At 43.8% G+C, this 26,178-nt stretch overlaps 1 protein-coding gene across 3 annotated transcripts in view; it reads left to right on the top strand.

The window, feature by feature from the left end:
* Positions 1–12,947, top strand: part of GTF3C1 (general transcription factor IIIC subunit 1) — a 121,314-nt gene extending 108,367 nt beyond the window's left edge. For 2 of the 3 annotated variants that reach the window (XM_027862736.1, XM_027862734.1), the window contains 7 exons: positions 403–684; positions 2,279–2,535; positions 3,514–3,797; positions 6,012–6,606; positions 9,602–9,647; positions 9,918–10,110; positions 11,102–12,947. In XM_027862736.1, the coding sequence (XP_027718537.1) occupies positions 403–684; positions 2,279–2,535; positions 3,514–3,797; positions 6,012–6,606; positions 9,602–9,647; positions 9,918–10,110; positions 11,102–11,323 (1,879 nt within the window). In that variant the 3' untranslated portion in view covers positions 11,324–12,947. The remainder of the gene's footprint in view (positions 1–402; positions 685–2,278; positions 2,536–3,513; positions 3,798–6,011; positions 6,607–9,601; positions 9,648–9,917; positions 10,111–11,101) is intronic. The other variant, XM_027862735.1, reaches the window with a different exon arrangement.
* The last annotated feature ends 13,231 nt before the right edge of the window (positions 12,948–26,178 follow it).

The raw sequence follows: 26,178 nt of genomic DNA, 5'->3' as shown, positions 1-26,178 counted from the left end.
TTTGTGTATTGTCTCTCCTGTTAGGCTGTGAATTCCCTGAACACAGGGACAGTTTTTACCTTTCTCTGTATCCTCAGGGCTTAGCACATATAGCTGGCATAGGTGCATAATAAATACTTGTTGACCTTTTGCCCAAAGTCACACAGATGTTAAGTAGCAGAGGCAGTACTCAAACCAGACTTGATTCCAAATCCTTGATTCATTTAATTTTCTTAAAATTGCTCTTTTAGAGAGGGACAAGGGCTTGAGTATGTATAAGAAATTTCAAAAGAAAGTCTTTCATCTCCATGTGAATTTGGGGTTTGTTTTCATTTAAACCAAATTGAATTTTTTTCCCTTTCAGCCCTACACTGAAGCTCTTCTCTTGCTTATTTCTTTTTTTTTTTTACCCCCAATGCTTAGGATTTTTACATGGCGATTCCCCAGTACAGTCTGCACAGAATCTTTCCAGTTCTTTGAGAAGGTCAAGGCTGTTGGCCAGGCAGACCAGCCAGACAGTTTCTCCTTCAAGGAACCAGAAGGTGCCATGACTGACATGGTGGCATTTTCACTAGATGGCCCTGGAGGCCACTGTGTGGCCATCCTCAGCCTTTTCTCTCTGGGCCTTCTTGCGGTGGATGTACGAATCCCTGAGCAGATCGTGGTGGTGGACAGCTCTATGGTCGAGAATGAAGTCATGAAGAGGTAAGGCCAGCGCCTGCCAGGTAGCTGGGACCTCAGGGCCTCCAGAGCACCTCCCCTGAGCCAGAGGAAATGTCATCAGCAGCGATGCTGTGGCTGTGGCACTGGTGGTTGTTATTCACCTTTCTGTAACCCTTCAAATTTCACAAAGTGCTTTTCTCACATTTTTCTTAGATAGAGGTACTAAGGCTGATTGGCCACATTTTAAAGTGAAAAAAACTAAAGCTCAAATCCTTTTTCCAGGGCCACATCACTACTAAGTGTTAGATCCAGGATTTGAACCCAGGTCTGCTGCTTCCCAGTCCAGTGCTGTTTCTATGACAACATGACTTCCCATAGAATGTAGGATGTGTTAGGGCCTGAAAAGGCCTTAAAGATCATCTGTCTAATATAACCCCCTCATTTTATAAATAAGGAAGCTGAGGACCTAAGAAAGGCCCTAGGTCATACCACAATCAGTGGCAGAGTCTTATTGAAAATTATGTTTACATGTTTTTATAAGTGTATTTATGAACAAAACTTTTAAAAGGGGGAAACAGAAATAGAGGATCAAAAGAGGGACCTGGGTGACAAAAAGGATTGACTAAAGTTAAATTCAAATGATAAAAATATTTAAATTTAAGAGACTTTCATTAAGTACCTACTGTTCATTTCCTCCAGTTAGGGACATATTATTTGCAAAGCAGTGTGCTAGGCACTGGGGGCAAGTACAAAAATTAAATAAGACACGATTTCTTCTTTTTTTTTTTTTTTTTAGGCAATTGGGGTTAAGTGACTTGCCCAGGGTCACACAGCTAGTAAGTGTCAAGTGTTTGGTCTGAGGCCGGATTTGAACTCAGGTCCTCCTGACTTCAGGGCCAGTGCTCTATCCACTGCGCCACTAGCTGCCCCCAAGACACGATTTCTGTCCTCATAGAACTTACTTTCTAATGAGGGATGTGTGTAGGTGTATCTGTATTACAGATTTGAACATGTGAAATTCTTAAGATCGATGCAAAGTGATTTTCAAGATAAAAGAAAGATCATTCCTAATTGGGAAAATCAGGGAAGGCTTTTTGGAGGAAGTAGCATTTGAGTGGGTCTTGAAGGGTACCACAGAATAGAGCACAGTGTGATCAGAGGCGGAGGTATAGGAAAGCCATGAATGTAGGGGACAGTAGGCAGTCTGGTCTAGAGAAGTAGCATGACATAAGGCTGGATGATTCCAGATTGGGACAGAGTTAAATGTCAAGCTAAGAAGCGTGGTCTTTATCCTCTAAGCAGTAAGGAACTATGGAATGATTTTTTAAAGCAAAACATGATACGTAATATGAACTGTGTGTTGGGAAGATGAATTTAGCAAATATGTGAAAGATTGGAGTTCGGGGAAGAGGTTAAACTATTACAGTAGTTCAAACAAAGGGTAATCAGGACTACTAGCTTGGACGTCCACTAGGCCATCAAAAATCTCAGTGTCACCAATAGCCTTTACCTTCAAGAAGTTCACATCCTAAAAGAGATAGAACAAATAGATAAGCCCTTCTCTTGTGGTTCATTTTGAGTGTTCTCTTGAAAAGAGGCAATTTATTTGGATAAATACAATTTTTTTTTCTCTTAGCTTGGCAAAGGATGGTAGCTTGGAAGATGATGATGAAGAGGAGGAAGAACTGGATGAGGGTGCTGCGGCCAAACGCAGGATTGAAGTGAAACCCCACCAGGCTTCCCACACCAACTACTTACTGATGCGGGGCTACTATGCCCCTGGTATTGTCAACACTAGGAATCTGAATCCCAATGACAACATTGTAGTGAATTCTTGCCAGATGAAAATGAAGCTACGGTGTACCCCACTACCCACACACCTCAACATCCCAGGTAAATGCTTCCTTCCCAGAAATTTGTGAAAACAGGCACGGCCAGTAGCTTGACACTATCATTCCTGGTCAGGCAGACTTCTTGCACAGAAAGTGCTGGTGCTGCAGACTCTGGGCCAGAAGCCAGGAGTCCTAGCTGGCAGGTCATAGAGTTGGCCAGCCAGACAAAGCAGTGTGTGGCCAGAGACATGAAGTGCTGTGGGAGTCACCTGTTGGCCTGCCCCAATTCATTCCTTGCCCAAGGTGCTTTTCTCCTGTGGGGAGAAATGACAGGTGATTTACAGGACTTTTTTACCCTTGTACCCTGAAACTCTCCTCAGACCTCAAGATTTCATTCTTTTGCCTTGAAAATCTCTTTGAAGGCCAGCTGTGATGCAGCACATGCAGTCAACACTTAATACCTGTTTGGACAGTGAATAAAATGTGAAGAGATCTAACTGAATCAAGAAAAATTGTTTTCTGAGGACTGCCTAATGGCACCAGACTCTTGTGAGGCTGGCTGTGAAGGCCCGTAAGACCGGATCAGGTCCCCACAAATCTTACAGGCTGGTTGGGAAGACAAGATGGAAACACGTGACCAACAGGGGGCTTTCAGATTTGTTAATGTTAATCATGGATGGCAGGGTAGTACATAGTCAATTGAGAAATGGATTGTACAGACAGTGATTACTGTAGGAGGTTGGAGGAGGGGGAAAGCACCACTACACACTGGGCTGGGCTGGGCTGGAAGGTTTTAAACAAAGGAAATGGAGATTAGTTGGATCTGAGAATTAAAGCATGCATAGGATTTGGATAGGCACAGATCAGAAGGGAGGACATTCCAGGAAAAGCAAGAAAAATTGTGAAGAAGGAAGATACAAGGATTATTCAGGAGCTGGTAAATAAATCAGTTTAGAGAAGAAGGTTTAGGAATCTTTCTGCCTTTTGTCTTGTAAGAGTTTGGAAAAATCTCTGATCCATAGGTTTGTTCTCTTTTCAGTGACGTCTGTAATGGACCAGATGACAGTTGGGGTCACCTGCCTCCCTGATGCTTTTACCAGGTTGATAAATACCCAGGAAAATTCCTACAGCGTAGATGAGCTTGTCGAACAACTGAAGAGTTATGGGTATAAGCCTGCAGATGTGTCCGCTGCTTTGGAGATACAGAACACCATTGCAGCTGCTTCCCATTTTGGGGTAGACAAGGTGGAGCTGAGCACCCAGTTCTCCAGCTTAGAGAAGACAGACTGTGAGCACACAAGGACCCTCTCAGAGTATATTCAGGTTAGTTGGCCATCAATTTTCATTTATCAGTTTTATTGTAAACTGGATACCGCCTATGTAGAAAGAATATAAATACAAAAGTTTTTGGAAATGTATTAACTAAATAATAACAGCCCACATTTTTGTAGCACTTTTCACTTTGCAAAATGCTTCCATCACAGCAGCTTGTGAAGGAGGTAGGTCAAGGGTGATTGACAGCCCCTCTGTTTCACAGATGAGCACAGGGCCAAGACCCGAAGATGGCAACTTGCTCACAATGTCTGAGGGTGGAGGGATTACCATTCAGTTACATCCTAAAGTGCAGGGAGCATTTGGACAAAGTTAGGATTTTTTCAAAGGACAAAGCTAGGGCCTTAAGAAGGGACTTATCTAGGACCTGCCTCTAGTTTCCCCAGATCCAGAGCCAAGGGCAGTCTTCAAAAGAATTGCTCGATAAGTGATCATTTTTACAAATAAAAATCATTCTTTCACATTGCTCCCTGGTACAGAGCCAAGGCTTCAGAAAGTCATAAGTCATAATCACGTGAGTCTCTGTTCTGTACACCACAACAATTTCGCGTCTAACGCGTTCTGGCCTGCTGACGCGGGTCAGTCACTTAACCTCTCGGTACCCTAGGCAGTTCCAGAAGATTGTTCTAGGCAAGTTGCAAGTCTGTTGTACAGGTGGACTCAGTGGTCCAGACCATTTTAAAAAATGGGTTTGGATCTTCCCCTGAATTAATCAGGGCTAGGCCTATTGCATATACTTTGAAGGAAAAAGAAATGTTTCCGTGACTACTGTTTATGCTTAGCATTAGAAAATATGAAACCATTTTGTTCTCGTATGATCTTATGATCATCTGCTCTCTCCTGCGTATCCTATGTATATAATCTTTTAAGGCCTCCAGAGACCCAGGAATCCAAACTTTTATTCCCAGCAAAAGATCTGAAATTCTCAGTGAACAGCTTAGATTAATTTCGTATGACCTGCTGTCACTACTGGCCCTGAAATTTGAAGTGGGAAATAGAGAGTGACTGGGTGGTGAACTTCCCCTGTCTTGAGTCATCCATCCATATTGAAGAACAGCCAAGACTGCAGGAAGCCTTTTTTCCCAGGTAGGATTCTAACTAGATGTGCACAGAATAACTTCCTCCAACCCCTTTGTTGTAAAGATGAGGAAACTGAGACTCAGAGAATTTAATTGCCCATGGTCAAACAGCTAACTCACTAGGAACAGCTGGGACTAGAACCTGATTTCCAACCCTTTCCTTCCCATTGCAGCCACCTCAGAGTAGCTAATGAGAGAACCAGGTACAAATACCCTAAGCCCCAGCCCACCTGTAGGGGCGGTGCCCACATGCTTCCTATGAGGCCCCATCATCTTTGCTACATATTTGAGAAGCATTGAACTATCGGGCGAGAAGCTAAAAAAGCAGATGCTGTCTGTGCCACCCACCAGCCACCTCTCCAGACTACATATATTGATAGGAATAGGATGCCACATTCTTCTCTAGCAATCCCAGTCTCTGACAACTAGTGACTTAAAAGTCCTCGTGATTTGATTGAACTTCCAGAGGTGATCACATTCTTTTTGCTGCCTCTAAATGGGTAAATAGACCGATTCCTGTTACAGTTTAAAACAAACGTGTATCCAGGACCTAAAGAACTCATGATGGCTGTCCCTCCCTGCTGGTCTGGTTTGAATGGAAGTGTATGTTTGTGGATCACTTTGTGTGAGTTATAAACAGCTGCTGGCTTCCCTCAGCCAGGGCAGAAATTCTCACTTCCTCAAGGGAGTCTCCATTTCCTCATGGTGGAGTCACTAAATTCTCAAAACAAATTTAAATTCATGTTCATTTTTAAAAATAAATATGCACCTTGAGGTGGAGGGCTAAGGAAACAGATGGGGAACAGGGTACTGGTGTGGGAAAATCAAACATGATAACTTTTTCAAAGTGGAGTCACCACCCTCCCTAGCCTGTGGCAAGCAGGCAGGACCAACCGAGAAGTGACAAGGTAGAGCTAACTCTAGGTATTGAAATGAAATGCCTTAGTTCTCTCTTTTCAAAGCAGGGGTGAAAAGGTATCCTTTAACGTTCCAGATACTGGTCTCCTTATGGCCTAGTCAACCCAACAAAGTTATGCTGCCCTATCTCCACATACCTCCACGGAGAGGGAGATACAGAACACAGTCAACAAATACTTATTAAGATGGGTCTTTCTGCTTTTCCTAGGACCTCTTGGCTCTGCACCAAGTATTGGAAGTTGGAGGCAACACTGCGCGTCTGGTGGCAATGATCTTTGCCCAGCCCTGGCTATTACACTCGGTGCGCTTGAAGAACAAGGAGGAAGAAACAGATGTACAAACAGAGGATCTTCACCACCCCGGCCAGAAGCCACAGCCGAGAACCCAGGAGGAGCTCTCCAAAGAGAAGAGCTCCCTTGAGGAAACTGAACTGGGTCCTCGGGAGGCCAAGAGGAAGGCACAGCACAGCAGCCACGTGGGCCCTGACCCCACCCACGAGGGTACAGAAGGCGATTTGGAAGGAATGAACGAGCCGCCCCCAAAGAAGGCTGTTCTGAAGGATGTACGCCTAGAGCATTGCCCCAATCCAGCTGAAGAGAAAGGGGCTCTTCCTGCAGATGAAGGAACAAGAACCCTGGAAACTCCAGCACCCAGAGCTGATTTAGAATCAAGTGGAAGTGACCCTCCCATTAGGGTATCAGGGGCTGAAGGCAATCAGGCAAATGGCAGTGACCTGGAAATCCCAAGCAAAGAGCAGCCTGGAAATCAGCCCCAGGTCTCTGAGGGCTATGAGGACCCAAAAGGTATGGCAGCAGCTTAAGCACTCTTTGAATTGACGTTAACACTGGATCATTCATTCTCCCCAGGTTATTAATTTACCACTGCAGGCCAGTTCTTAGCACTTGGGTTTAGGATGGGAGAAAATTCAGATTTTCTTGTTACTATGTCGCTTTATATTCAGCTCGAAAGTACTTTCATGTACTCACTTTTTTTTTGTTCTCACTTGAACAAAAAAAATAACTGAAGAGGAAACTGAGGCTCAGAAAAGTTAAGTGACTTGCCTAAGGTCATGGAGCTAATCTAATAAATGTCTGGGATAGGACTTCTTCTGACAACCTGTCCAGTGCTCCTTCCCCTATGACATACATAAAATCTTAGCAGTTTGGAAGGACCTTGGAGGGAATCTAATCCAAATTCTTACTTCACCTACTATATCTGCAGCCTCCCAGACAGGATCATCATCCAGGCTCTGCTTAAACAATTTCATTCAGTTTATCCTGTTCTTATGTGACTAGACCGCTGTGTGAGGCAGTTACCCTGAAATTCCAGAGATGGGAATTGACCTGGCCCATGCCTAGACCAGCTCATGGCTTCAGCGTGGGGTCTGGACTGTGCTGTCTTAGTTACCAGGACAGCACAGTGAGTAAGAACGGGAAGGATGAAGGGCATCATGGCCTTCATGAGGCTCCTCTGCTGCTCCCCTCACCACGTAGGCCTCCCTGCAGCTGGAGAGTCTGCTGACAGTGATAACGAAGGGAAGGCACTCTGGCCTTGCTGTCAGAAAGCTCGGCCTGGCACTTGTCTCAGCTCTGCCACTGACTCACTTCTCAGAGTAACTTAGCTAACCCTGCTGAGCCCATGGCCTTCTGTGTGAAATGGGGGCAGTACATGGACCGCCATCACCACCAGCAGCTCCGTGGGTGAATCTGAGGAGATAGCTATGAAATGGGAGCCGAGGCCCTGCAGAGGCCACAGCACAGCTTCAAAATACGCGATTTAGGAACTGACTCTTGAAGGTCAGAGAGAGTCTAGCCGGGTGTGATGTGTGCCAGCTTCCTATTCTCCTTCCTTGCTGTGCTTCAGGAGCTGCGCTGACTAGGCATATGACCCTGGGAGAGTCACATCCCCTCCCTTCCTGAGCCTTGATTTCCTCATCCGTAGAATGGGAGTACTTGTACTACCGCTGCCTCTCTGAGCTGTTGTGAAGCTCAAATGTGATGATTTGTGGAAAGGCCTTTATAAAGTATGATATAAATATCAGCTCTTATTGTTATTGTTACCTTTGGGGGAATATTCTTTTCACCTTAGGCCCACTTAATTTTTCCAGAAACCTTTACAGAAAGTATACTCTAGCGTCAGTTTTCCTTGCCCAAAAAAATCTTTCTTTCTTAGTGAAAAAGAGGGACTGGTTTCCATTTTTTTAAGAGTGTAGGATCTCAAAGCTCTCCTTCAATTGGAAGAAAACCCAATAGCATAACAAGTGACAGTTGAAGGACGCGTCTTCTGGCTCACTGAGTGCAGAGAACCTTCCCACCGAGAGAAAGCCCTGCTAGGATTCAGGGCCTTGGATTTCTGATGCCCTCCTGGGTTCTGTTCACAAGCAATTTACTGACTGCAGATGTTCTGTCTCCTAACAAGATGGTCAGCCCCAGGGTTAGCACCTCAAGAGTCCTCCTAAAAAGATAAAAGGCCTTCATGTGACTCAGGTGAAACAACAAATTTCTCCACAGCAAAGTAAACAAACTCTTTCTCCAAAACTTATAGGCTGGTAGAAAACTAAATGTTTCAGAAATGGCAAATGACAGATAGATAAAAAATAAAGTCTCATTAAAAATGCAAGCAGCTAGAGGTAGTTCTAACAAAGAATGGTGCAGTGGAAAGTACTTGTTAGAGGAATTGGGTAGAAGGAGGCAGTGATAGAGATGTCAATGGGAAGTTGCTTCTGGCTCATTTATTAAGAGTAGACAGGAAAAAGAGGTGAGTCTTACTCTGGGTTAACTTTATCTGAGTCTCCCAGATAATTAAGTTTGGATTGTGCTTAACTGTGCCCCCATACCTACTGGTATGACATTTTGACAGCCGTCAGTCACAAAGGCGAGCTCTGTCAAAGTGATTTTTGGCTTGTTTGTTTTTCCTTTCATCTGAAGGCTTCATCACGGTAGCTCATGTTTTTGTAGCACTTTAAAGTTTACAAAGTACTTTGCCCACAGCAAGCCTGTAAAGTAGGTGGTGGTGATACTATCATCCCTCCTATAAGGAAGGAGCTTGACGAACCTAACATTTTCTGAAAGTCAATGACTTGCCTGTGATGGGTTCCTAGGACATGTCAGGTGAGATTTAAACACACGTCTTCAGATTCTAAGTCCAGTGCTCTTCCCATAGTGCTATTTGGGGTTAAGATCATCTGGGAGACAGTATAGGTTCCCACTAGTTCCCACCTGTGAGATTTAGCCGCCTGGTATAGCGGAAGGAGCATTGGACCAATCAATCAATAGGTATTTATTAAACACCTACTGTGTGCTAGGCATACAAAGGTCTCTTTCAGTTCTTCAAACCCAGGTTCAGGTTAACGAAAGTGTTAATATAACAAAATTTAGTTATTAAGTAGCATGTTATGTTCAGAAAAATCCCAATCCTTATTATTATGTGTCTGTCTGAATCCAAAGTCACCCCTTCCCTAGAGGCCAACACCCATTGAGGCAGTGCCTCTTCCTACCACAACGTATTTGTTAAGTGTTATCGCCTATTTCTCCTTCCTCCATTTATAACCTTTTCTTCCTCTCCTGTCATGTTTGTTGGCCTAAGTATGTCTTCTTCATATAGTCAGTCTTTATAAACTTCATGGAAATATACTTAGGTCCATGTTCTTGGTAATGAGCACAAAGTCCGGTTTTCTACGATCCCTTAGCTGCAGACAGCTCCCAGATGCCAGCCATCCTGAACGCTGGTTCAAAAGGAATGATTCTTGTTCTTGTGAAAAGGTATATATGTAATGCTGTCTTTCTGTTGTTTTTCTAGCAGAAAATCTTGGAGCAGGCAGCCTCTCCCAAGCAAACCGGGAAAAGTAAGTAGGGTTAAATGATTGTGTTTTCACTTAGGTTTCATTGATGCCATTGGTATTTCAAACTAAGGTGTTCCGATATACTGTGCCTACCAACTTAGAACATTCCCTTATAACAAAAAAAAAGTAAACAAAACTGACTTATATCAAGACTAAGTCTGACAGCATGTATAGCCATTCCCCTCTGTTTTTCTGCTCATCCTCAGATGTTGACTCACCAGTGACATTAATGCCAGGTATAAGCACTAAATCCATCCTCTGTCTCTCCAACAGGGAATGTGAGAATGTCTGCTTCATTGGCAGGCCCTGGCGCATTGTGGATGGCAATCTAAATAAGCCAGTCTGTAAGGGGATGATGGAAGCTGTCCTCTACCACATCATGACCAAGCCTGGCATCCCCGAGAATACCCTGCTGCAGCACTACCAAGGAGTCCTGCAGCCCATTGCAGTGTTGGAAATTCTCCAGGTATGTACACAGGTTTAGAAAAAGATGCTTGTTCTCCAGAGCACAAGTGATAAAAGATGCAGTTTTAGTTCAGTTGTGCTTTGGAGAACAAGGAGACAGAGAGACAGAGAATTCTCTGACTTTAAATGGCCCCTTAGCAATCTGGGTTTCCCATCTTACAAGTAGGAGAATGGGGATAATTCAGTACAGACCATCTACTGTGCTGGGCAAAAAATTCCAAGTATATGTCTTTCTGACATGAACACAGACTTACTTCATAGGCTACTAAAACTGAGAAATCCAGGGATCATCTAGTCCAGTCAGTTAATGTGCAAGCATTTATTAAGAGCCTACTTTGGGCCAGGTACTATGCTGAGCCCTGGGGGCACAAAAAAAATAAAAGGGCCAAAAAAACAAAAACAAAGCAACCCCAAGTCAAAGAGCTCATAGTTTGTTGGAGGAGAAAATGCTCAAGTAGCTATGTACGTACAAGATATGTATCATGTAAATAAAATGTTATCTCAGAGGGAAGGTGCACGTAGTGGCAGGGACTGGGCTAGACCTTCCCCTGGCAGAAGGTGGAATGTGAGCTGATTCTGCTAAAGGAGGGCAGAGGACAGATGGGAGGCAAGACAGCATCCCAGGCACGGGAGCTTGTTTGACACGTGAAAGACCTGAGGCCCAGAGAGTTTGAATGGCTTCCCCAAAGCCACATATCCCCCACAAGTGGGGGACTTGTACTAGGACTTGAATTCTTAGCTCCAGGTTGGATACTTTTTTCTACTGTGCCGTGAACATCAAATTTATACATGAAAAAAGTTCTCTTTGCACAGCTACTCAGCTAACTTAAAAATAAAAGCAATCTATAAAGAAGCTGCGTGGTGACTAGCACTCAGTCCCAAATAGAGAGTCTGTGGGAATGTTTGGCCAAGAAGTTCACAGGATGAAAAGGCTGCACACTGATGTGTCTAAAAGACAAAAATTTTGAAGACTATCTTGGTTATTTTCTCAGGGTCTAGAAGCGCTTGGCTGTATCAGAAAATTCTTCCTAAAAAAACCACCTGGAGTCTCCCTCTTCTCCAAACCAGCAGTAGAAGAGGAGGTGATGGCCCCTGGCCTGAGTGAGAGGTCAACCGTGTTTTATGAGCCTACTATAGACTGTACGCTCCGCATGGGCCGCGTATTCCCACAAGAAGTGAACTGGAACAAATGGGTGCAGATGATCCATTTGTAAGAAGAGCTGTTTGCATTTACTTCTCTGAACATCACTGAATGAAAGGAGACAGTTTCTGGAGAGCTACGGGTGGATTTCCCAGCTGATGATTTACAATGGCTTTGGTGCTGAGTAATCTCTTCGCTCCCCTCCTCACTCCCAATTATGACCTTGTGTTTTCTGGGCTCTAGGATTGCCTCAGGCCAAGGATACCTCCTGCTATAAAGGAGCATAATCATGTCAACAGTGAGACACCCCCCACCCTCCATCGTGAGAAAAACTAGATTCAGTGTGCCCCATAGACATCAGTGGAATTGGCCTCAAGAAGTAGGCCCAGTGACCAAGATGGGGTCTGTAGCCAACAAGCTATACAGAAATGTCAGTTCTCTTTTATCCCTCGGGCCCCATCACAGGCTGCCTTTCCCCAGGCCACTCTCATGGTATATCTTTGTAGGAGCATCTAAATTAATTCTTTAGCCCACTGCCTTCTGGGGCACCAGAAGTGTCATGGACCTAATATAAACCCAGTCTAACACAGTCTGCCCAGACCATGCTTTGTTCAGCTGCCAATACCAGGTGCTGAATGAATTCCTCATTCACCTTCTTCTTCTGTCACATAGAGAAGGGAGAGATCCAGCTTTGGAAACTGGAGCTCAGACTGTAGCTTCTGAATTTCAGAGCTCTGAGGAATTTTACTGGGGAAAGTGGGCCTGACCGGGTGTCCAGAGAGCCCCAAAGAGCCTTATGGTTCACTTTTTCCATCAGGCTCACTTTGGTGCTTCTTATTTTAGCTAGACCCAATGCTTAATGCACTTAGCTGGTAAGAAGCAGCCCCAAATTTCAGTTGTGGAATTGGGCCTGGTGTTGAATGTAAATATGTGATACATATATGCTCCCTCCTGGTCATCCCATCCCTACAACCCACCTTTTTTATACCACTTGCATTGGTTTCTCAAATAGTCACTGCAATTGTGTGTTTTTTTTATTGTAAATGAAGTTGTTCTGATGTATAAAAGCTTCAGTTTCATTGAATTTGGGGGTATGGGGGTGTAGGAGTGCTAGATCTTCCTAATCCTCTTAGGTGGGTCACAGTTCCAGCTGCCATTTGGAAACAGTGCAGTCCCTACTATGTCAGGACGTATTCCCATCATGTTAATAGCTGGCACCTTACACAGTGCCATTAGTGTTCACAGTGTGTTTGTGTGCATTATCTCATTTGATGTTTGCAGTGATGCTGACTTAGATAGTGTTGGTATTGGTGTCCCCATCTTACAGACTTAAAATGAAGACTCAAAATGATTAAATGACTCATCCAGGATCACACAGCCAGCAAATGGTAAAGATTGGAAAAAACTGCACAGGTCTAGTCCAGCCAGTACTGGAATAGGAATCCTGTCCACAGTTAATCAGTCCACAAATATTTACTAAGCATCTACTAAGTGTTGCTGTGCTAGGGGCTGGAGATACAAATGCAGCGAATGAAACAATTCCTCCTCATACTTAGATGCAAACATTCCACAGTGGTCATTCAGCCTCCACTTGACCCCCAGTGATAGGGACAACATGAAACTCACCAACAGCAGTTCATTCTATTTTTGTATATCTCTGATTATTAAACAAATTTTTTCCTTCTATTGAAACAAAATCGACCTCCTCTGCAGTTTCTCCTTCTGTCTCCTGGGTCTTCTGGTACCAGAACCAGAAGACCACATTGAGACTCATCATGAGGGATAAGGGAGCGTAGGCCTGTGGCTTGGAGCTTTAGTCTACTTACTACCTAAGGACCTGTCTCAACACTGCAGGCTCAGGACAGTATAGCAGAATGGAATGTCCCTCTTGTTCCTTCTGTCTGGGCCAGAATCAAACCAAGGGGGTAAGGAACCTGTAAATAGGAGTGCAGGAGAAAACAGGGAGATGCTGACGTATCTAGATCTTACTGGCTTTTATTTGATGCCAGATTTTCATAGGTTAAAACGTGGAACTATTCCTTGACCCTAAGGTTCAGTAAATGAGAATGAGGAGGAGGAGGAGGAGGAAGAAGGACAGAGGGAAGGGGAGGTGCAGAGAGAAGGTGAGGGAGTGGAATAATAAATGCTTCAAAGTACCTGACATCCAACATTCCTCAATGGAAATAGGGATTTGAGTCATTCTACTTGGTCCCAGAAGGAGGAACGGTGAGTTGAGCTTAGAGAGAGGCAGATTGTAGCTCTGTGTAAGGGGAAGCTTCCTGACAGTTCAGTCAGTCCAAAAGGGAATAGGCCCCCTCGGGAGGCAGTGATTTCCCATCCCAGGAAGCCTTGTTTCAAGTGTATAACCATTTTCTGGGGAAATTGTAGAGGGGATTTCCTCTTTGCCATGAGTTCAACATGATGACATCTGAGGAGATCCAAGATTCTGAAATGATGTGGAATCTTTTAAAGCTAGGATAGGCCAGCATTGCAAATAGTTTTCTTAGGCCCACTAGGTTACAGGAATTCAAATTAGCCTACACAGGCATTTTACCCCCATGTACCCTCCCTTCTTATAACAGCCTTTTGGGGTGTTTTTTGGTCCTAGGCACAGTGACTTAACTTTTTGGGAATCTTGACCTTTCTCCCTCCATGTTAATGTATCTGGTTTCAATTTGTGCCTTACCTCCCTTAATTTCCCTCCTCCACCGCTGCAGAAAACTTGTCTGCCATGTATTTTTTTAATGAAAGTGAATTGATATTTTTTGAGAATTTAATGACTCGTGCTCTTTGGAGAACCATACCCCTCACATCCCCTATACTCCCCCTGCTTCCCGGAGAAATCCCAACCAGTAGATAAGGGAACTCCGGCAACTAGCTGTGTGGTTCAGAACAGGAAGGGAAATACAACTTCACAGGGGCTACAGGCTGCCCCTTTAATGGCCTGCTTTGATAAGAGATTGAAATAGCATCTGACCTCCATCAAAACCCATAGTTCAGATAGCCAGCAGGTGGCACAAAAAGCGGGCATTGCCAGCTAATTCTGTAGTTCACTGTTTCTGGAACCGGTGGGTAACCAGTACAATACAATAGCAGTGCAGCCACCCAGCCAAAGTCTAGTACTGACATTCTCTCCCATCTTGCCCTTCCTCTGAGGCAAGGTTCTCCCCACCCTCCTCAGGTTAAGATCTGTAATATCCAAAAGGACCTGAACTCTGAAGCTCTGAACACTTACATGTTCAATGGCATTGGCCTCTTCAGTAATAGGATGGGTGTGTTTAGTTCTTGTTTTGGTAGAAAGCAACACACATTTCAGAAGCTTCTGGAACAAGACAGTTATGTATGTCCATACTTTGCTCTGCCCTTCTCTTGTATCCCAGCTCTGCAGCAATCACAGGGATAGTAAGAACATCCCCCCATCTGTATATTGCTGTCCATCTACCTTGCAGTGGCACAGGGCAGAGTATACAACCTGTGGGGCCCCCTATTAACAATCCTCCTTACCACCTCATTCAGCCCTTTCAGTACTTTTGCAAGCACCAATACAACCATGACTGAGAACCTGCCTTAGTGAAGTAAAACTGGCATTCAAAAAGTGGTTATCCATACCTGCTGTATACCAGGAACTACTGAGGATACAAGTATAAAAGAGAACCCAGTTCCTGCCTGAAGGAGCATGGAGATTGTCCTAATCTAATTGGAGGGATATGCCAATGGTTTGTATCCATAGATAAATATAACCACAGGTAGGGGAGTTACAGGGGCGAAGGTGAGATCTAGATGGTACTCTGGGAAAATCTGGAGACGAAACACTGAGGTAGTAATAATAATGATTATCGTATTTATCCAGTGCTTTAAGGTTTACAAAGTGTTTCATATATGTTAACTCGTTAGATCCTTACACTCATGTGAGTAGGTGTTATAATTATTCCCATTTTACAGATAAGGAAATGGAAACACAGGTTAAGTGATTTGTCCCAGGGTCACACAGCCAGTAAGTAACTGAGTCAGGATTCAAACTGAGGTCTTCCTGATTCCAAACCCCGTACTCTTTTTTTTTTTTTTTTTGGTGGGGGGTGAGGTGCAGAATTTGGAAAGTAGCACCTGGACTTTTTGGTCTCTCCCATGTGTTCATATAGCCAGCCACTCTTTACCTCCATATTTAACTGAGGTGTAACGGGAAATGCATTCGACCAGGAATCGAAAGGACTTTGGTGCTATCTTTGGTTCTGCCACTAACTGTGAAGCTTTGAGCAAGGCTCTTTGGACTCAGTTTCCTCAACTTTAAAATGAGGGCTTAATGGGAAGACATTTGCAGAGGCCTTTCCTCACAACTGCTTCCTGAGGTATGGATGGTATGAGCACACTAAACAGTCATCCTTTGATAGTTGGCTCACTCTCTCCACCGTACCACAGCAGCCTGAGGATATTCTGTCATTTCAGGACCATAGTAACTAGCTCCTCAAGCAGTTGGAGTCATCTGGACAACTGCTCTCTCATGTCTCTTTTCCTGCCCTCAAGTCCACCCTGTCAGAGATTTAGAAGATAGTCTACCTGTAGCACACGTGGGCCATCTTCCCGTCCCAAAGAGGGAGGAGCTGTCTGCCACCCCACTCCCCACTTCTCCCTCCCCCTTAATCGTGTTACCAGGTGGCAGTTGTGAGTGGCTATCAATGAGTTAGTGTAGTGGTTGTCAAGTGTGTGGACCTCTTTGCTTGTTTCTTATTTGTTGCAGGTGCATTGGGAGCAGTGAGGCATTTCTGTCTTGGCAACCAGTTAAATTACTCTTGACTATAACCAGCTTTCTCAGCTTCTCTTGACATAGCCTTAGTCTTGTCGGTCTCCCTGAGATCAGATGGGTATGAAGGGGAAGTGGTTTTCCCGGTTGCTGTGGTAGCTGGAAATGATTGCAATGAGAGCTGGCTGGGTGGGGCTGGGCCCAGCTGGGTGTGCAGTTTGAAACTTGTGACCTATGAGGGTGTGGAAACCACAGCCTTCCTGGGCACTGAGCCCTGCCAACCCACCAAGACCTGAGTCTTTCTTGCAAGGGGGTAGGAGGTGAGGGGAGCCTTTTCTGCAAAAGTATGAAGGTGTGGGATGTTAAGGAGAGAGGTTTGGCATAGGCCCAACTCTAGACTGTAGGTCAGGGGTACTTAACCTAGTAACCCACAGATCCCTTTCAGAGGTCCAACTTGGATGGGGGAAAAATTACATCTTTATTTTAACTAACTTTTAACTGACATGTAACATTTCCTTCTATAGAAAATGTAGGCAATAAATGGGGTGGGGGGGGCAGGGAATAAGCATTTATTAAGCCTCTACTTTGTGCCAAGCACTGTGCTGAACACTTTTTACAAATATTATCTCAAATGATACAACAACCCTATGAGGTAGGTGCTGTTATCCCCATTTTATAGTTGAAGAAACAAAGGCAAACAGAGGTTATGTGTCTTGCCTAGAGTCACACACATCTAGTAAGTATCTAAGACTGTATTTGAACTCAGGTTCTGCCTCCAGGCTCAGCACTCACCAGCACTAAATTACTAGCTCGCTTTATGCTATTATTCAGAAAAGAGATTCATAGGCTTTACCAGACTGCCAAAGAGGGATTCCACAGCAGAAAGTTAAGAACCCCTGCCCTGGGTAGATGAAAAACCTGGATTATTTTAAAAATCTTAATTGTTGTCTCTTTCCCAATGACTCCTTCCTACTACCCAACAGAACCCTCCCTTGTAACACAGTAGTATAATGAAGCAAAACAAATGAATCCATTGGCTGAGGCTGGCAATGTAGACATCATTGAACACCTGTGGTGCTCCAGCTCTAAAATGCTGTGATTCTATACCCAGTCCTTGCTCTGTAACTTACTAATGGTATTTTTCAGTCCTAAACTCCCAATACTATTAGCCAAAGGTATGAAGGAATATGTGGAGATTATAGGGTGAGTGTTTGAAAGCCACTAGTTGAATCAGGAGACCCATTAGAAGAATCTCAGAATTGGAAGGACCCCGAAAACATCCGGGCCAAACCACACCTGAGCAGGAATCCTGCAACATCTTGGCAAAAGGTCATCCATCCTTCATCACAGCAAAGGGGAATCTATAACCCCAATCCACGTCTGGATATCTAATAGAAAAATATTTCCCTTATGTTGTGGTAAAATCCACCTCTGTACCTTCCAAATATCTGGATTTTGCTCACTGAAGCCAAGCAGATCTAGGCTGTATGGTGTAGTGGGTGGAACACTGAACTTGACATTAGAAAAACCTGGATTCAGATCCTACCTTTAATCCTCTCTGAGTCTCACTTTCCTCACCTGAGAAATGAAGAAAATAATACAGTACCTGTCTTGAAGACCTCTTGTGAGAAGTGCTTTGCAAACCTCAAAACACTATAAATAATAGCTATTTTCATTTTCCATGTGATTGTCCTTCAGAAATTTGAAGATAACGATCATCCTCATCATCTCCAGGGTAAATATCCCCACCCAGTTCTTTTCACTGAGCCGTATAAAGTACTAGACAGAGAATGGATTTGGCCTTTAGAGGTCTGGTCTTGAATCCATGCCCGAAACTATGTGTGACTCACTTGTGGGCAACTCAACTAATCCTCCAATGAGTCACTCAACAAGCATTGCTTAATCACTGAGCCAGGCCAAACATAAGGAAAAGCGGACTGTAGAGGATAAGATGGATAGAAAGTGTCAGGGAAGCGACAAACGAGCTTAGACAGACTTCAGGAGATGGTGGGAGATAGAAGTGCCTGGTGGCGTGCGTGATGTCACAAAGAGTCCAACATGACTGAAAAGCAGCAGTGCCAGACTCTGTGCTAAGCGCCTGGAATACATTCATTTATTCGTTCAATATACATTTTTTTTAATCAAGTTTATTTAAAAGTATAGGAGAACTCCACAGCGATACTGGTTAGGATCAGATAAGACAACACACCAGTATTCTAGGCTCTCTGCGTTACTATGGAGGAGAGGAGTATGCTTTTTTTTTTTAATTTAGTTTTTTTCAACATTCACCTCCGTAAGATACTGAGTTTTAAATTTTCTCCCCTTCCTCTCCTCTCCCCTCCCAAGACAGCATGCAATCTGACATAGGCTCTACTTATACATTCATATTAAGCATTCAATATACATTTATTAAGCTCCAACTATGTACCAGGCACTGTGTTAAGTGCTGAAGATACAAAAAGAGGTACAAAAAAAAAGTCCCTGCCCTCAAGGGGTTCATAATCTAATGGAGAAGACAATGTCTACATATATATGAGTATATGTGAAGTTCATACAAAATGGGTACAATGGAACTTTAGAAGAGACCATTTTAGTAACCATGGCCACTGGGAAAGGCCTCTTGCATAATGTATAACTTGAGCTAAGACTTGAAGGAAGCCAGGGATGCTAAGGAGCTGACATGGAGAGGGAGAGTTGTCCAGGCATGGAGTAAAGTCAGTGCAAAGCACGAAGATGGAAGATGCAGCATCGTTTGTGAGGAACCGTTAGTATGGCCGGAGCACAGAAGCATTATGGAAAGGGAGAAGAATGAAAGGACAGGAAGGGACCAAGGCATGAAGAGCTTTCAGAGCCAAACAGGAGAGTTTATATTTGATCCTAGAGGCAACAGGAGGCTGGAATTTATTGAGTAGTGGAGAGACGTGGGCCAAGCTGTGTTTTAGGAATATCACTTCCTCGGCCAAGTGGAGGATGGATTAAAGTAGTCAAGAAAACTAATCAGGAGGTCATTGCAGTATTTGCAGTGATCTAGACTAATGGTGGGGCAGCTAAGTGGTGAAGTGGATAGAGTACCAGGCCTGGAGTCAGGAGGATTCATCTTCCTGAGTTCAAATCTGACCTCAGATACTTATTCGCTGTGTGACCCTGGGCATGTCACTTAACCCAGTGTGCCTCAGTTTGCTTATCAGTAAAATGAGCTGGAGAAGGAAATGGCAAAGCACTCCAGTATCTTTGCCAAGAAAAACCCAAATGGGGTCATGAGGCATCAGAGATGACTGAAAAATGAGTGAACAGCAAGGTTAATGGTGATAAGGAATATCAAGTATACCATCAAGAGATGGTATACTGGAAAAAGTACTAAGAACCAAGGCAATCTAGACTCCCCCTCATACTTTTAAGCTCTAAATAGGAACTGCAACAATATCAATGGAGGTATTCAAAATTTCTAGTTTTCACCTTGTTATTTTGATGGGACAGGTTGGCTTATGCTCTCTCCATCCTGAAGAAACTGGAAATTCTAGTGACTTTCAAGAGAATCGTTCCCCACCCTCCCCAATGCACTTTTTTGTCAAACATTGAAACATATCCGCTAATGGCCGTAGCAAAAAAACAATTAGCAAATTTGCAGCTGCTCTTCCCTTTATAGTGCTCTCCCAGCAGTCAGTCAGTGCGCATTTATTAAGCACTTACTGTGTGCCTGGGGCTGTGCTAAACTGGGAATATAAATAGAAGCAGAAAGAGAGACGATCTTTTACCTCAAGGAGCTTACCTTCTAATGGTGGGAGACAACACTTAAAAGGAAGCTGAGAAGGGGGAGAGGTGCATGGGAAGAAGGTACCCAGAATTGGAGTATGGGAGGGGAGACCCATGATAAAGTGCTGCAGAGGTGAGTCAGCAGACATCTTTTTCCTGGGCCTTTTGCTTAAATGGCAGATACTGGGAAGAATTGACCAGTTAAAAGGTGAACTCCCAGTGTGAGAAGTGAGAAGTAAGTAGTACAGGGCTGGAATGAACCTCCAGGGAGAAGTGATTTATGTGGCATGGAGGAGAAAGTCCTGTGGAGACAACTCGGCAAGGCAGCCCGTGGAGAGATGAACACTGGCAAGTGCAGTCTTTTTCTGTTTAAGTAACGTGCTCTGCCTTCATTAAATCCACCTGTACCTATTAGTGAGTGAAAATGTATTTGAATTTCCATGAGCCTGTTGAAATTTCACTTCAGGAGTGGTTCGGCCAATCTTTTTGTGAGCTGACACCTACAGTTAAGGCCTAAGGTCTTCTTTAAATTAAGTAAATAATTAGTCTTCATAAAAAAGGTGTAAACAGAAACCTCAATTTGCTAACTGACTAATGTCAGTAGGAGGGGACAACATTATGTTCATACTATTACCATAAAATTGTATTCAGTGGAAATGTTTAACCTTCCTGTTTACGTGTTCATTATACATTTACTACTGAATGGACATTCCCAGAGTGTTCAGCAGAGCAGGTGTCATCTAGCTTTGTGGACAGCTCTGTGAAGAGAACACAGCTAGAGGAATTCACACAATCATTTTGACTGGGCCCACTACAATTTTACGTTTTTTTAATGTCAATGGGGCCCTCACTTTGCGTGCCAATCATGACTCTTCCCTAGTTGACTGTGTCACACTCCCCACAGCACCTGTTCTAAGCTAATTGTCTCTTCTAGGCACTCATACCGCACCTCTCCTTTAACTTTCAGGAGGTTTTACCTCCTACTTGACCCCAAAAATTGAAGCCTTCTATTAGGAACTCCCTCTCCTCCCCAGTACTATACCCCAAATCCCCTCACCATCATCCCCATTCGTCATCATCAACAAGCTTTTATTGTGCCAGGAGCTGTGCTAAGGCAAAAATAGTCCGTGCCTTCAAGGAGCTCACATTCAATTGGAAGAGCAACGTGCAAAGAATTTTACATACAAGATAAATTCAGCATAAATGGAAAGTGATCTCAGAGGAAGGGCATTCATTTTTGGAGTGCCTGGGTAAGACCTCCTGCAGGTGGGATTTGAATTGAGTCTTCAGGGAAGCCAGAAAGTGGAGGTGATGAAGAAGAATGTTACAGATATGACATGGGGAAAGCCAATGAAAAGATATAGTCAGGAGATAGAATATTGTGTGCAAGAAACAGCAAGAAAGTCAGTGTTGCTGTATGGTAGGTACGTGGAGGGGAACAGAGTGTAAGAAGACTGGGAAGGGTAGGAAGAGGCCAGGCCATGAAGACCTTTAAAAGTCAAACAGGATTTTATATTTGATTCCAGAAGTAATAAAGAACCACTGGAGTTCATTGATTGGGAGCAACTAATCAGACCAGTACTTTAGGAAGATCACTTTGGCAGCTAAGTAGAGGACAGAAGTGTGGTGGAGAAAGACTTGAGGTAGGGAAACCAACCAGAAGACTTCTTCAGTAATTCAGGTGTGAGGTGATGAGGGCCAGGCAGTGCAATGGCTGTGTGAGAAGAGAGAAGGTGACATATGCAAAAGATGTTATGAAGGCAGAGATAAGATTTGGGAACAGATTGGATATGTGGGATGATTGCAAGAAAGAAGATGAAGATAGTATCAAGGCTGCAAGCCTGGGTGACCTGAGAGATAATGGTGCCCTTGACAATAGTAGGAAAATTCAAAAGAAGGGAAGGTTTGGGGAAGGCAGAAGCAGAGATAATGAGTTCTATTTTAGACATATTGAGTTGGAAATGCCTATGGGGACATCTAGTTCAAGATGTCCAAGAGGCAATTGGTGATGTAGGGCTGGAGATCAGAAGAAAAGTCAGGACTGGATAAATAAATTTGAGAAGCATCTACATAGAGATGATAACTGAACCAATAGAAGCTGATGAGATCAAGTGAAATAGTATAGAGAGAAAAGAGAAGACGGCCTAGGTAGAACTTAGGGGGATGCCTACGGTTAAAAAGAATGACCTAGGTGAAGACCCAGCAGAGGAGACAAAGGAAACAGTAAGATGGATAAGAGAAGAACCAGGAGAGAAGTGTCATGAAAACCTGGAAAGAAGAGAGTATCCAGGGGAGGAGAGTGATTGGCAGCATCAGAGGCTGCAGAGAAGGTGGAGAAGGATGAGGAACAAGAAAAGACCATTAGGGTTGACAATTAAGAGATCACTGGTAACTTTGGAGGGAGCAGTTTCAATTGAATGATGAGGTCAAAAAGACTGCAGAGGGTTTAGGAGTGAGAAATGGAGGCACTGAGAGCCTTTCTCAGCACATTGGCCAAGTATGAAAATGTATAGCTTGCCTTGTGTGTCTTGTCCATTGCTTCTCTGCCATGAAGTAGGAGGCATGCTTCCTCCTTGATCTTCAGTAGTCATAACTGGTCATTGCTTTGATCAAAGTTCTAAAATCTTTCAAAATGGTTTTCCATTCTGTTAGGTACTCATTGTGTCTACTCGTCTCACTCTGCATCAGTTCCTACAGGTCTTCCTTCCCAAGCAAGCTTCTCTAAATCTCTTTTCTTATAGTGCAATATTATTCCATTGCGTGCATGTACCACAATTTGTTCAGCTGTTGCCCAATTCATGGGAAACCACCTAGTCTCCAACTCTTTGTCTAATTTGTCTTCCCAGGCTTATGATACGTGACTTCCCTTCGAGCAATGTTTTCCAGTCATGCCAGCCTACTTAATGTTCCTCATATGGGATATTCCATTGGTCACCTTCTTGCATATTCCATGCCTAGAAGGCTTTCCTCTTCACCTATGCTTCTTAGAACCCTTAGCTCCCTTCAAAGCTCAGTTCAAATGCCTTTTCCTTTCCTGAATCACCTGTTATAACCTCCCTGTCCTCAGTCTGGGGAGATTTATTTTGTGTACATTTTATGTTATTGGTGAACCTCTCATATCCCACCCTACCTTCTCCTCCAGTAGAATGTAAGCTCCTCTGTATTGGTACCCTCATTTAGCACAATACCTTAGAATGAGTGTAAATAGCAATTGTTTTCTGTTCTGGCCAGAAATGTGGAGGGCCTTTCCCTCCTAGATTGATATTTTTGTGATGGTAAATTAGGTCAACTCTTACCTAGACCTTCATCATTGTATGGGTGTTGCCTCAGACAAACTGAGGCCTGGGAAAGACCTTAATTTAGAAAGGCCAAGGCCATCCACTGCATCCTGGGTCATCACCAGTGTCTTGACTTTTGTCTTGCCACTGGACTTTGATAAACTCCAGAGGAGAGAGTGAGGCTGACAACTTTGTGCAACTCTGCCTCACTTGAATCTAATTCTCAGGCAAGTCAAGATATCACCCTTGTGATGTCATTGGTCCTCTTTGAGAATGAAGGATGAACAACAACAACCTAGTGAGCACTTAATAAATGTCTGTTGATTGACTAGCTGATCGATTGACTAAAGGTAGAGTTGAAAAGCAAAAACTTCACTCAACCACTCTCATCTGCATGGTGCCAATCATCTGATTGTTTTTCCCAATCAGACTAGTAGTTCGGGTGTTGTGTAGTCACAACCTAGGACTCTTACACTCTGTGTCTGCCCAAGACAATGACCCCCACAAATTATTGCTTAATAAAATTTGTTTGAGATGGTGAAGGGGATGGATATCTCCTAAGGTACTCTGCTCCACATTCCTGCATTTGAGGGTGATATTAGTAACAATAATTCACATTGACATAATTCTATAAGGCTTACAAATCTCTCCTGTTTCAAACTATTTAGAAATAAGAGAGTCCCCACAGAAGGAGGAAAAGTCACCAGTGGAGCATATTTTTGTGAATCACTTTGGGACATGAGAGACCTTGGAAAGCAAAAGAGGCAATACCGCCAATCTTCTTTAAGAGCAGCATACAGGCTCTTAAACAACAGGAAACCCCAGAGAGCAGCACAGAATGGATATCTTTCTCACTCAGCTTCCCTGGATCTAAGAGCCAAGAGTCACCCCATTTCATCCCAGTTTCCCTTGTCTTTCTTCTTGTCACCCTTTCCTCTTTAGGGTACCCTGACATCCAATGTGTCCAGTGTAAAACATCCAAAGAGTTTGAGGAAGCTGGCCATTGCTTAGGATCATAGAATAGCCATTCCATGATAGGAGGCAATATTTCCATGTAACCATGAAAGTCTGTATGTCCCTGTGGTACATTGAAAAGGGTGCTGTATTTGGAGAGGACTCAGAAGTGATTTCTTCCCTCCTGGATTTGGAGCCCAAAAATTTGGGGTTCAAATCAACCCACCTCTGCCACCAGCAATGTGATGCTTGGCAAATAACTTTACCTTTCTGGACCTCAGTTTTTTCATCTGTAGAATGGATTGTAGAATGGATAACCTCTTAATGTCCCTGCCATCTCTAAACCTCTAACCTTCCCATGGAGACTTTGTGAGATCTACTTGCCATTTGAGAAGTAGGGCTCAAAGGGGCTCTCAGGGGACAGCTAGATGGCGCAGTGGATAACGCTCTGGCCTTGGAGTCAGGGGGACTTGAGTTTAAATCTGGCCTCAGACCAAACACTTGACACTAGCTGTGTGACCTTGGGCAAGTCACTTAACCCCAATTGCCTAAAAGAAAAAAAAAGTGAGGGGCTGTCAGTCATGGGATTGTGGATTTAGAGCTGAAAGGGATCTTAGATCTTTTAATTTAGTTCCCTTAATCTGCAAATGAGAGAAGTGAGCCCTGTAGAAGGAAATGACTTGTTTAAGGTTGCCTAGCCAGAAAGCAGAAGGGTCAGGTCCAGAGCCTAGATCGTTTGGTTCCATGTTGAAATTAAAATTCTTCCTTTGGGCTTTCACCCTGATTAACAAGGCAAAACTCAGGACAAAGAGAATTAAAAGGAGTTTATTACAAGTACATCAAGGTAGCAACAAACAGACAGACTGATCACTGGAGATTAGCGATGGCTTCAAGATGGAGCCAGCTTTTATCGGTAACTTTTGTAATAAGATAAAGACAATTCAAAATTTGCAGGTAGGGGTAACAATGTCAGAAGTGAGTGAGTGTTACAAAGAGGAGGTAATGCAGAAAGCTACTGACTCCATGGAGGTGTTCCCTTCCCCAACAGAGCCTCCCCCTACATTGTTTGACTAGCAGGGCTGGGAGCAATGAGTCACTGTGTCAACATAACTTTGAATATCCAGATCCATTGGTTTTTACACCCAGATTGGGAAAGAGGGATGGCTAAGGGGGGAGGGAGGGTGCGGAAGACAAAGATAGAAAAGGGAGGGGAAGAGGAGAGGGAATGAGAGGAAAAAAAAGGGAGGGAAGGAGGGAGGGAGGGAAAGAGGAATTGAGAGAAAGGCAGGGAGGAAGGAAGGGAAGAAGAGATAGAGAAAAAAAGAGATGGGGGAAGGGGATGAGAATGAGTTACCACTCTTCCTACAGAGAGATTAGATTGTGAGCTCCTTGAGAATAGGAACTATTTCGCCACTTTTTGTATCCCTAGCACTAAGTACAGTGCCTGGCACATAGTATGTGCTTAATAAGTGGTCATTGACTGACCATAAGAGCCTGGAGCTATATGGGTATAATGACTAATGTCACCTTTTCTAAGACTACTCCCTTTCTCCCCATCTATCTTCTATTACTTTCTCTTTCCATATTTCATATAACCCCCCTCTGCCTGTTCATTATTAAGTTTAACCCTCTTCTCTCTAACTTTATTTTCATCATTATGGGGATGGGGGTAACGCTTTGGAAAAAGGTTAAAAAAAAGGATCAAAATGTGAAAACTTTTATTTTTAACAAACCCACTCTCTGGCCTTGAAAACATTACAGTTCTATGGCGGCTTTGTGGTATAATTCTAGTTGCTACCACTTTTTTGCACATCTGTCCAAATCTGTGTCTCCAGCTCAGGTTCTAAGCTCCATGTGGGCAGAGGTCGATCTTGGACATCTTCTTTGTCACCAGGTGCCTGCAGCTCATGAGTGTGGTGCAGGAGAGGTCATCTGCTGCATAGTCTCTATTTCTGTAACCACAGACTTCCCATTCCTCCCCCCGCCCCAACCAACACTCTTCTAAAACTTGATGTATGAGATGTGGTGCAGAAGGGAGGACTGAAAGAGAGGGCACAAGGCCCAGGGCAGCCCATGCCCACTCCTAGGGAAACTGCTCCAATTGTGTTTTTCAATAACGGCTAATAAGCATCATCAAATCAAATGAATGCAAACCAAGAGCATACACACACACACACACACACACACACACACACACACACACAC

Source organism: Vombatus ursinus, unplaced genomic scaffold (assembly GCF_900497805.2).
Source record: "Vombatus ursinus unplaced genomic scaffold, bare-nosed wombat genome assembly UNPS02014770.1, whole genome shotgun sequence".
NCBI classification, from domain to species: domain Eukaryota; kingdom Metazoa; phylum Chordata; class Mammalia; order Diprotodontia; family Vombatidae; genus Vombatus; species Vombatus ursinus.
The sequence above is the reverse complement of the archived record's forward strand: the minus strand, read 5'-3'. Positions and strand labels throughout refer to the sequence as shown.